Source organism: Balearica regulorum, chromosome 13 (assembly GCF_011004875.1).
Source record: "Balearica regulorum gibbericeps isolate bBalReg1 chromosome 13, bBalReg1.pri, whole genome shotgun sequence".
Lineage (NCBI taxonomy): Eukaryota > Metazoa > Chordata > Aves > Gruiformes > Gruidae > Balearica > Balearica regulorum.
Window position 1 is genome coordinate 16,319,749 of NC_046196.1, and position 12,730 is coordinate 16,332,478.

Sequence of the window (12,730 nt, forward strand, 5' to 3'; positions counted from 1 at the left end):
TTGGTGTGTTGGTTTTTTTTTTTTTTTTTTTGTAATCCTGTCTTTATCTTCTCAGTATTTTACCAGCAGCTGGAATTGTTCTGCAGTCACCTTCTGTGAGATGAGACTGCAGGGGCTCCAATTCTGTCAAATTGGTGGATATAGATACAGTGATTTCAAACACTATTATGATATTCTTATGGCTGGCAGTTACTGCTCCTAGAGCAGAGGCAGCCAAACTGAATGCACTTGTGCCCTTCACCATTGTGGTTTTTCAGCTGGTATATTAGTGTGAACTTTGTGCTAGGGTACCAAAGGATGAATTTCAGTATCTGCTGTGCTATACCCATTGTGTTCTGCCATCTCTGTTAGGAAGACCGTAACTTTGGATACAGAAGCCATCATGGCAGACAAAGGCAGTAAAATCCTAAACCACAGCAGCTAAACTCACCCAAGATCATCTATCAGAGATCTTAGAGGAGAAATGTGTTTTCTTAACAACTACCTGCTGTGATTATAGTATGAAGAAATTTTATCCAAGAGAAGCTTCCATGCATGGTGAAGGAAGAAAAACCCATCTGCAAGGATCACAGAGCACCAGGTTCTTATTTCAGAGAAAGAAAACGTTACAGAAGTTGAGCTTGCTGCTTCTGCTTAACAAACTGCATTATTGCAGTTGCAATGTATATTTTAATGTTGGTCTAAAAATTAGTCACCCTGACGACTGAACTTCTCCAAGTGTGAGCTGATTTACACATTCTTTACACAAAAGTTGAATTCTGGTGAGTTATCTTTATTATTAAAGTGTCTGGAATGGCAAACTCCAAAAGAAAAAGTAAAACCTCATGGTTGCAGAAGGTAAAATATGCAATGGGAGAAACAATATTAGGCTTAAACCAAGGCATCAATGTGTATTGCTTTATAGTGTTTTTCTATATGGTATATGCTTTAATTCTTAATTGTATTTGTCTGGTTTCAATTTTAATTATAGTGAGGCTTGGAATATATACTTTGTCTGTGTAAGGCCCTAGGTATATAGGTTGCTTATGAACAGGGAAGGAAAGGAAGCTCTTGTCCTAAATAAGACACTGTAATACAGAAGCATATGGTTTATTTGAAAAGGCTTAGGAGGGAGATCTTCCAGTATTTTTGAAAGAGAATATTAATGTGAAGGCTTCACTTCCAAATGCAGAGGGAGCCAAATGCTTGCCAAAATGCATTCTTATCTTTTGCCTGTAAGTAGTGATCACACAAAATTGTGTGTACAAACATCCACTTTTATGTATATTTGACTGCATAGGTTTGTATGCATGGAAGCCGCTAACCTAGCAAAATGTCATCTCCAAATATGTCTTACTACAAGCAGTTTATTTATTTATTTATTATATTTTATTTTCAAGTTTTAAGCCTGGATGTGAAGCTGTATTTGTAAAGAATTATGATCATCTTAGATACATGAACATCTACTTTCACCTGCATTATTCTAAAATAAATAATACCCTTTTTTGATGTGTGAATAGGCTTCCTAGTAGTGAAGACTAGGCTTAGGTTGATCATAGTTAAACATAGCTATGTTTCTAGTCCATGGGAAATTTCAGATGGCCGAAGGGGATCTAGGTTCCTCCCATCAATTGTTTTCTCTAAAAAATCTTTTATCTCTTTCTCTTCAAGTCTGGACAAGATTAAAAAAAAAGTAAAACAATAATAATGACTGATTTGGTGTTTGGATGGGTTTTTTGAAGCATCTTCAATAGACTAGATTTTCAAAATCTGCTAAGGACTCACTATGTGAAAATCAGACTTATTTTGGAAACTTGTTTCCTGCAAGTGGGACTGAAGCATTCAGAATAGCCACTGAGCAGCTGATAGAGCCCTCAGTTGTTTGGGTAAAGGCCAAAGGGCGTCCTCATTCTCTTGAACCTCTGTTTCTTGGGATTATTTTTTGTCTGTATCAAGAATGGAAGTTTGTGCATAGGTGATACGGCATTCTTGTTGGCAGCTACTTTAAAACCATAATAAAATCTACTCCACGAGATGTTAGAGTTACCACATATCCCCTGCAGTCCTGTTGTGAAACACGTTTCTTCAACTTTGCTCTTTTCAAAAGTCTTGGAACTTTATTGCATCAATATGAGAATAAAGAGAGAAAAAAATACATGTTTCAGTCAGATGGTTTAAAAATAGGGAGGAAAGTTTTCTTGGTTGACAATTTGTCAGTTTGCATGTGTTTTACTTGGGGAAAGTGGATATGATACCTCGATAAGAACTGCAGCAAAACAAGAAATGTGTGCATATTTTCTGCCAAAAATGTGGAAAATTGAGTATCTTAAGGCTAAATCAGAGGATTTTAATGAGATATTTGAAGGAGGAGAGGTGAAGCAACTTGTTTCTACTTGAGAAGAGCAACACCTTTTAGAAAAATGTTAATGAACACAATATGTGATGTAATACAGGGAGTAGGGGGGTCCAAACTTTAGAAATGTGCTTGTCATCATGATAACCTACCTAAATCAAAGGTTATCTTTTCATATATCGAATACATCCATGGATGTAGCTGTTTCTAATTACACCAAAAGCAAAACTGTATTTCACACCATGTTAGTCTAAACGTGGACTCCGAAAATACACACTCTGTTTGCATTCTGTAGCTTTGGCTCTTTTGTGCTGGCTGCTGGGTGTCATGGAGGGCGGCATGAAAAGGCAGAGCCAGAACAGGTAGAAAGAGTCATACTGATGACCAAGGTTAAAGGGATCGGTGGGTGTAGGGGCGAGGAGGTAAGGGTGGGACATGTGAAGGCACATACAACTGTGTAGAGCCTGGAAGGTGAAGACAAGGAGCTTCACCTCAGTGTAGAAGCAGAAAGGGAGTCAGCAAAGGCATCGGAGGAATAAAGCGATGTAGGCAGAACGACGGGTGAGAATCTGGATGGCAGTGGTTTCAGATAGCTGGTGAAAAGGAAGTCAATAGCTGGAAGCCCCAGAGTGAGTGCCTGGCCTTTAGTCTCCAGAGACTTGTATCATTATGAAAACTGCACAGGATGGTTAGGGCTGAGGTTGGGGTTAAAAAAATAAAATTCTCAGCGAGTTAGAATTCATCGGAGTCTGATTGCACGGCAGAGGTGGGAAGCGAGTGACGATTGCCTGACTTGTAACCAGCTGAATAGAAGCCCTGGGGTGTGGGAGCTTTTAAAGATTGTTTTTCTTCCTCATGTATGTATATACTCAGCAGCATTTCTAAGGGAGCAGCACTAATTAACTCTTCTCTCCACCCCCACCCTCTTAAATCTGAGCTGAGTACAGCAGCACCTATCAGAATAGGATATATGGGACACAAGGTCCTTTCTACCCAGGCCAGGCAGCCAGCTGTTTGGAGTTTTGAAGCAGATGTTTGAGCCTGAATCTCAGTCATTTTGTGTGATTTGTGTTGGTAGCTAACGGAGGCCAACCTTTTCATCTGGGAAGCTCCCGGTGAGGTAGAGACACTTACTCTAGATGGGTTCCTGTTTAGCAACCTATAGCAATGGCAGGCTGGAATAATCCTTCTACGTAAATGTTTCTTTTCTTTATTCTTTCAAGTGCTCACTGACCTCATTTATATAGTATTTCACAGGGTACATCTGGTTTTGGTTGTTTCATGACTCAGTGTTCCAGTTCAAAAACGCAGAGTTGCGATTTAAAACATCGTGTCAGGACAGTGATATACAACTACCTATGACCTAAATGTTGTTGCTTTTGCTCTCAGGCACCGCTCCTGCTGCGGGCCGGGCTCCTGCAGCTGCGCGGCGAGGCCCACGCTGCAGAGCCTGGCCAAAAGGCAGAGCCACTGCTGGCTTTTTCACCCCCTCGAGCCAGTGTTTCTTTTGTGCTTGAACATGCTTCTCCCCAGTGTCAAATATACCTACCCAGCTATAGCATTCGCTTCCCACTAGAATTTCTTGAGCTGCAAGTTATGTGTTACGCATTTACCCTTTTCTTGTGCTCTAGTCCGCTTTCTGAATTTGGGTAGCTGGGAGTAGATGCCCTATCTTATTTACACTAACACACTTTGTGCAGGTTGCTGGGAGAATACTCTGTTATGCAGTACGAGCTGCAGTCAGAATTGTTTTCTCTGGTGTTTGCTCAGCTTTTGTACTTTTCTGTTGAGTGTGAGTTTATATACACTGTCCAGAAGCCTCTTCTGGAGCAGGTGCGTTGTGGTATTTATCCAGGTTGTGACATCTGTCTCAGTGGTGCTAAAAATATTCAGGTAACTCTCTTGCAGTTTTATTGACAGAAGAGTTAATGATAATAAGAAGAATGATACATGTCTTTTTTGCCCTTCATTTTTTCCCTGTAAAATCTTAGAGTTGCCCACACCTTTCACAGATACGCATCTGTCTATCAAAGATAATACATGTCATAATCTTACACACACAGAGGAACACATTTGAATGGGAGCTGAGGAATTCTGCTTAAATGTATAGCTAAAATGTTCAAATGATACTCTCATCAGTTTCAGGATGGGTTGTCAATTTATGTGGCATTTAACAGTAATATTATGGTTCAACATCATACAAACACTTTTCTAGAATTTGGTAATTTATAATAATTTGGTTTAAGGCAGAAACACTGGAGATTTGTTTGCATTAAGTTACTACTTTAACTTAAATAACTAGGAGCTATAGAAGGAGTGAAACTAGACCAGAATATAAAGCATATTTACTTAATACTTGTGTAATGATTAAAAATGAGAAAATAAGGAAGCTGGCTTAATGAATATAAATGCTTCACTCTACTGTTTTACACTTCTGTCTTCCACTCTTTTCCATCAAGTTACTTGATAGTGCATTTTACATCAACAAATGTATGTGCATTTTTAAGTGACTTCTTTTGAAAAATTATAAAAATTAATGACTTATGAGATCAATGACATCATTTCACAGACAACGTTTGATACCCAGATGTGCTGCTTGCTTTGCTAAAATTTTAAGAGATGAAGGTTACCAGCTAGTGTTCTCCTCAGAGGTACATCACAAGTAAGCTCATACCTACTCATTGCATATTTGCCGATCAGGTTAACAGAAAATATTTTTTTTTTCCTAAGAGAGCGGGAGGGAGCAGGAATTCTGAGTTTAGTTAAAAAAAAACCACCCAACAAACAAATCCACAAACAAAACAGTTATTAAATATTTAGCATTGTGGGAGAGAGCAGAGGTGCCATATATGCCTATCTAGTCACTTCTATGTATCTCATTATCTATGAGAGCAGTCAGAGGTGTGCTCTCAGAGTTTCATGGAAAATGATGACACGGGGGAATTTGATCAGATAAAGTTATACTAACTTTTACAAGGCCCTGGAAAGACCATATTCTTGCAGAAATATGATAAGTTATTCCAACATTTAATGGCTTCTTTTCATTCATTGTCTATTTCTTCCATAATTTTTAAGGTAATGATTGATATTAATCAGCACATGCTCAAAAAAAGAGACCTTTTTCTGGAACAAACACTCAAGGAAACAAAATAGTTTTTGTGATTTGCTTCTTGGAAAGCTAAATCCAGAATGACAGCTTTTGTAGCAACACTGTGCTGTGCAGAATCCTAGCATTCCGGGCTAAGTTGCCAGCATTTCTCCGAGCCATTTGGCCTGGGAGTTCTAACTTTGTTTCAGGGTATCTGCTCATGAACAGACCGATATTTTCTGGGTCTCTGGGCTAGCTATCCAGTAATGTTTGTGAAATCTAATTTTTAAAATGCTGCTGCAGAAAATGATACTGATGAATTCCTCAGATATACTTTTGTGGCTTAGTTACTTTCTGGTAACTAATCTCAAAGAATAACATTTGGGCATGTGGAAGGCAGAAAAGAACCTTTGTCAGCTTTTTAAAGAAGAAAGGTGAACTGCTTTCATCGTGATAAAATTACTTAACAGTAAAGCTAATGAATACAACTAGACATTAATTTTCACAGGTTATCCCTTTTTTCCTACCTTGTGCAAAAAGCTCTGTACTGTCGACTTCCAGTTCACAGGTTGATACTGAGAATGCTGGCTCTGTGTTCCTCGTATGTTTTTGCAGGTGAAATTAAAATGGCCTTGAGTGTAGCACACCAGCTTTTTAGGACCATGTCCTGCTTTATCACCATAACTATTTATCAGTGGCAGAGATTGATTGTGGAGAATCTAGGGAGCCAGACTATAACGTGATAGATCAGTGACATTAGTGTGATGCTAGAGCCTTCAGAATGAATGGGAGAAGGATAGCTGTCATTGCTTATGGTTTAGCTGGCGTGGGGGGGATGGAGCTGGAAGGGTCCACTAGTAAAAGCATAAGAGTGCTCTTCAGGGTCTTTGTAAGTGGGATTTGGAGCTACAAATCCCACTGATGCCCTTTATTACTACTTCAGCACCATTAGAGAATTGGGTTTTCGGTCTGATATAAGATCATCTGCATATCTATGGCATCTGCTTCTGTATTACTCTAGAATTACTGGGGCTGACAAAATTTGATTAATTTTGGGACTGAAAGATCAGGCAACTCTTCAGAGTCTGGTATCTGCTTTTCTTGGGCGACCTCTGGCATATGAAAGTTTTCTGTTTGTTGGTGGAACCAAGTGATAACATTCCTCTGGGTAGTGAAGGGCTTATTTCTCTTTTATTGTTTCCATTTGGAGTTTTTTCTATCTTGCTTGATTGACAGAATGTTGAAATGCTAAATATTAACCTACTTCGTAAAAGGATTTGAATATGAACACTTCTTTTTTCTTTCCCCTGGTACAATGTATTCATCTCCATTAAATTTTGGTCCTAAAGTATGTCCAGAGCATTGTAAAGTAGCACCAAATGCATTGACTACCACTAATAAACTGATTGACTTCTTTTCCGGAAAATGACTTCTGTGCTCTCGTTAGTGTTTTAAATTAATCCTGGTGATAATAAATACATATTCTTAACACTTCAAGACTTTATATATAGTATAATTGTCACTAATTTTATTTTTTTTTTTAACAGGATTTATCTGGGGAAGGCTACAGAGACGCTATTGGTGATGAACACTTTCATCTAGAAGGTATTTAAAGAACAAAACTTCTTGGTTAATGTTAAGGGATATTGGAGTAAGTCAGCGAACAAGTGAGAATGCATATATGAGAGTGCAATTCTTGATACACTGATGTGGTGTTTGCCTGGCAAAACTATTAAGTTGAGAATAGGGTATTATTTCTGTATCTCCTACCACTGTCCTCCTAGTATCAAAAAAAGTCACCCAGTTGTATCATAGGGATCAAGTGTTTTAATTCAAGGTCTCACAATTTTTTTCCAGCTAGTTCTCTTGGCATTGGTAGCAGTAGTGAGTATCAATGTCCCCAGCAGAAGTGTTAAATGCAATCACTGAAAATGCTAGCACTGGGTTTTGTGATACACTGCACGCCCTGCTGCGTTACACGAAGCAGACTTAGAAACTCCTACGTTAATTTCTAAGAAAAACCAGAGACTCTTACTCAACACATTTCTCTTGAATGTGAATGGAATCGTTATTGCCTCAGTTAACTTCTTCTTTCCAAGGCTCATCTCATCTCTTCATCTGTGATCAGGCCTCTCCTTGCAGTGGAGATGGAATCATTGTGGTGGGAAGGGCCTTTGGGAACCTTGAGTATGGACACTGTATTCTGTGTGCCAGAGAGCATATCTGAGGTACTTTGAATTTCAGTTAGGCAAGTAGGGGTTGATGAACAGAAGAGATTAATTTGAGGACATCGTTCCTCATTCTTTTAAAAAAACAAGGAAATGAGACTTCAGAAACTCTGGGAAACTCTAGCATAACAAATGGTTGCACGGGCTGTGTGCTCGATTTATATTATAGGCTGGTGGAAACAATATGACCAACTTATTTAGAGCAATGAACCGTGTCAAGCTTAAGTTGGAAAGTTCTGTCCCTTTTTATAATCCAGCCATTTGTTTCTGGTGGTAGAGACTTCTGTCTAAACAGAACTTGAAAGGTTCTCTATGTCTTCCAGTTCCTTACCTGTGAAACATTTTAATATACTGTGTTTCTTGGATCCCATGTTTCTGTCATGTCTTTACTTTACAAAGAATGTTCCCTCGTATGTGCCTGTAATGTAGGAGCTCAATTTCAGCTGGTGCTTGTAGACTACTGTTAAACACAAAAGCAAGATATACTTGCCATGATGGAGTCAGTGTTTGTTAAAAGTGTTTCAATATTTTGCTTCAACACAGTTTGCTGCTCATATTAGGACATAACTCTAATAAAGGGTGGCTTTTTAATTTTCACATTACAGGAGAATCTACTTAATACAGGATATTAAATGTCACTGAGGTGAATAATTTCATTTTTCTGTGTCTCATTCTACCTTTCCTTTCCTCTATTTCTTACTTTGCTGCGTAGAATTGTCTTGCATAGCAAGCATAATACCCAATATATACTATTTCCAAAATAGTCAGCAGCAGGATTGTTTTTATTAGAGCGTAAAACCTTTTAGGCTACTGTAATTTCAGTCTTTCAGCAGTTTTACGTTATTACTTCTGATGCATCTCGTTTCTTATGAAGTAGCTGAGTAGTGAAGACAAGATTTAGATACCAGTAGGTGGTCCTTTCCTTGTGTGCTGCCGCTGGGGAAGAACTGTTCTGTGGCATCTTTCCAGTTAGGAGGCAGGTAACTGTTCCCACCTGGTGCTCAGGAAAACACGTGAGGATTGCCAAGGCTTGGTCCTCATCCCTTCTGCTCTCAGATCTCCAGGCTAGCTTTCCATGCTGGGGACGGTGTTAGCCATTTACCTCTTGAACGGGATATTTAAAATCTTCTTATAATTGAAAGGTGATACTAGAAGCACTGTGTTTAAGCAGGATGCTTTCACCCTTTTTTTATAACTTCGTACATTTTACTGGCATATTTTTGGATGATTGTGATAGTACTAGTGTAAAATTGTGCTATTAGCAGAAAGTGAAGCTGAAACATGATTTGAGACTTCTGTTAGGGCACAGCTTGAATTCTGTGTGGCTTAGGTACAGGATGACCACTGTCATAGCTCTTTTCTGCATAGAAATGTTTTGTGTGAAAATGTGATTAATATTCTAGAAAGTATATTAATCTTTTCATCTAAAATAGTTGTTCTGCTTTTATTTTGCTACCTCACAATCTTCACATATGTACTGGTGTAACACATGATTCATGTATGATAAGATAACATCACTGATAACTGGTTTCAGATATAGGGAGCTGCAGCACACTGAAACATGGTTGGTTGGGCTAAGCTCACAAAGGACATGAATGGCAAAACGAAGACTTGAACTCAGCTCTAGCAAGTACCAAGCAAGTGTCTAATCAATGAACTATATTCTATCTTTATAAATACACGGTAGGGATGGAAAAAATTAAAAAGAAACATTTCTCAGAAATTTGCAAAAAAGCACAGCAGGTGCCACAGTTCTTCTGTGTTAGGGGAAAGTTACAGCCTTCACAATCAGAGACTTTATTGGAGAATAAATCTGAGTTCTTTAGAAGACTCTCACTGAAAAGACAAAGTGGCAATAAGAGAAATAATTGAATTCCTTATTTTGTTTTACATAGCCAAGTTCATTACCTTTTTTTTTTCTCCCTCTTTTTTCCCCCTTAGCCGTCTGAGCAGTACAGATAAAAAGAACTCTCTTTGCTGGATTTAACTTCTGTGTTGTTATGTAAAGCTTGATCAAATCCTTTCGTCTTAACAGACTTAACTGGCCAACAGCAAAAGGCTCAGGATTCTGGGATTAAGATTGTATTTGGTAAGAGGACTGGTGCATTAGTGCTTTCTTTTGAACTATAGAAAGAACAAAGTAAACATCAAAAGCATTAAGCCATGAGAGCGGATTGTTGACTCAATGTTGCTGCATGACAAGAGGTTAGAACTCAATAGTGGCAACTCTGTTTACCAAGTGTTGTGCAGAAAGAAACAGTTTGACCAGTATTGTCTGTTATATCCAGCACCTGCCTTTGATTTTGCTGCTGGGCAAGTAACTAAATTGAAATTTTTTGATTTTCTCTTATGTGGTCAGTGATTTCCTTAGATAATAGACACCAATGGAAACCTCAGTCTCTTCGTATATTACCCTTACTCCATTTCCTTTCTTCCTCTTTCATTAATAACTCAACAATTGGGCATGCTGAATGCAGGTTCTGTAGTGGATTTATTTGCAACTTTCATTCCAAGTTTAGCAGTGCTTTCCCACTGCATTTCAGAGACTTCCACCTGCCAAACTTAGAGCACTTGTGCAATCTGCTATGGCTGTGTACGAACTTCTCATGCTTGAACTTTCTTGTCCAGCAGTTTCTGCACAGGAAGCACGTGCTTCATCAGTCTTCATGTCTAGAATAAAAGAGCTTGAATTTTCTCTTCCTTCTCCCTGGATAGAGTAGTAGGTTGCCAGAACTGAATGACTGGAGGTGGCTTCGGAAGAAGTCACAAAAACCAGCACAGACATTGGGAGATATTTTTCATTTCATTTCAGTGGGGAAGGTAAAATGGCAGGTAGGAATTGAATGTAGCGTCAAACAATAAGTCACTCTTGCGTCATGGGACATGCAGGTGGCTCAAAAGGGTACTTGCTATTAGTGTGTTCAATAGTGATATCCAAGCTCTCTCTCTGCTCTTCAAAGCCTAAGTAAGCTATTTAATAGAGTCATTCAAGAGTCCTGCTCTTGTTTTCCAGAACTTTTTTCACCTCCTTTACCCAGACTTTTTGGTAGCTAAAGCCTGTAGACTAGGAGAGCTTTCTTGTCTTGACCACTCCATGTCTTTATGAAGTGAACTGGGATTCCTCCATCTTATCACACAAACATTTAGAAGCTTTTCAGAGCAGCCTGTTTCTCCCTGTTTGTGATATCTGAACTAGAAGCAGGAAAATCTCCCTCTGACACAGACTGATTGTGGAAAAGAGGCAATTTCCTACTTGTCTCAATACAAGCTCTTTAGAGCCCAGTGGGATACAGCTATCAGTCTACTTCAGCTGCCTTTTGGAGTACAAGGTGAAGTCCTTAAGCTCAGGAGACACCTAACCTATCACCCCTATTAGTTATGTGATAATGTGATTTCTCATGTCACTGTTCTCCTGAAAAGTATGACTTAAGTGTTTCTACTAACCAGAAATCTTGTGTCTCTGTGAGATCAATCTAGTCCTGTACCTGTCAGAGGAGCAGCCTCTTATGCTGACAGCTATCTGTTCCATGTTTCATTTGTCAGCTGAGGGTGATGTCTTTATTATTATTCTCTCAACAGAAGACTGGAGAAGATCCAAGCCTTCCTGGTGCCTTATCTGAACATGATATCCAAAGTCCTGCTGAAAGTAGTGACAGAGCTTGACCTGAATCAACAAACCCATTTTTTGATGTTTCCTAAACCAGATGTATCCAAATTCCTAGATGTAAGATGTTCCCTCGTCTGGTACCAGAAAGGACAAAATTATTCAGAAAGGACAAAATTATTCAGGTCATCTTCTTGCCCATAAATATTAGAGAGCACTCCAACAGAGTTCAAAGCATATGTTGCTGCTGAAAAAATATCTATCATATCATAGAAGGGCTACTTGTAGCACTTTTCACACATTTATAAGACATTATGGAATTTCTAAACCTTCAAGTAAGACATGCTGTATTCAGCAAAGCAGAAAAACAATTCATTGTATTCTTAATAGTAGTATATGTTTTTCAAGATGTTACTAGTATGTCCAGTCAGTCCTTCATCTCTTCTTCCTCCACCCAGCATCCAGGGAATCTGTGGTCAAGGGGGGGCTGAGGTGTAGTTAACAGAGTTCCACCATGAAGAGCTGTGTTGTTATTTTTGACTTTAATAAGAACTGATAAGCAAACAAGGAACAAATAGTAAAGAATGCACTAGTGGTGTAAGGCTGCTGATCTTATGCCCGATGCTGCCACCTTCCCGGACCCCCCGCAGCTGCACGTGCTTTCCCTGCCATAGGTGTCCGGGACAGCCCAGTGAAGGGAGCATGTTTGCTTCTATGTGGGTGCTGCTGAGGTGCCCATGCTTCCTCTGTACTGGGGTTGCAGCTGCTGGGGAGGGCATAGGGTGCAGCAAGGTTGCTCTCATGCATTGCGAGAGAATTCCGTCTCCTCTGTCTCTCCGTTCAGGAAAAATTCAGTGAAGACTGAAGTTCCTGGAGTTGTTTCTAAAATTGGTAATTGGAAGAATATCTGTTGGGTTGTCAACTCAGAGGAAGGGTGGCAAGGTATGGTACTTGGGCCCAAATTGTTTATAAACTTGTCAGCATAGGAAGACTTGAACAAGCATTTTAACTAGTTTTAGCTAACCATCTCTTTGCATAGGAGACACTTTTTACCATACTTTGATAATATCTTAGCTGTAATAAATTCCTGTATTGTGCTAGGCTGAGCTATGAATGGGTAATAAAAGGCAGTTATTTCAAACTGCATGCTCCTTTCCAGTTAATGACTTCAGTTATAATGGTTATTTCATTTATTTTCTAAAGGTTAAATAATTTTCTATGTATTATGTACATGAAATTCCAGTGTATTTGTAGAAAAGACATAGATTGCATCTTGCACATAGGCAAAGTTGCTTCATCTGAGCCCCGTTGTTATTACCTACCTAGTACTACTGATGCAGGCTTGGTGCTTCGCAGAAAATAAAGGTCCATTCTCTGTCATGTTCTTAAGCCAAATACCTGTTCATCACTGACACAAACAGAGTGCTAATAATTCTATCTTAAAAGTGCTCTTGTGGTCAGCCTTCTGGGATGTTGTA

General features: G+C 39.0%; 1 protein-coding gene across 2 annotated transcripts in view; it reads left to right on the forward strand.

Moving 5' to 3' along the window:
• Positions 1-12,730, forward strand: part of NKD1 (NKD inhibitor of Wnt signaling pathway 1) — a 112,659-nt gene that overhangs the window by 65,034 nt on the left and 34,895 nt on the right. For both annotated transcript variants that reach the window (XM_075765468.1, XM_075765469.1), the window contains exon 4: positions 6,968-7,025. In XM_075765468.1, coding sequence (XP_075621583.1) covers positions 6,968-7,025 — 58 coding nt within the window. The remainder of the gene's footprint in view (positions 1-6,967; positions 7,026-12,730) is intronic.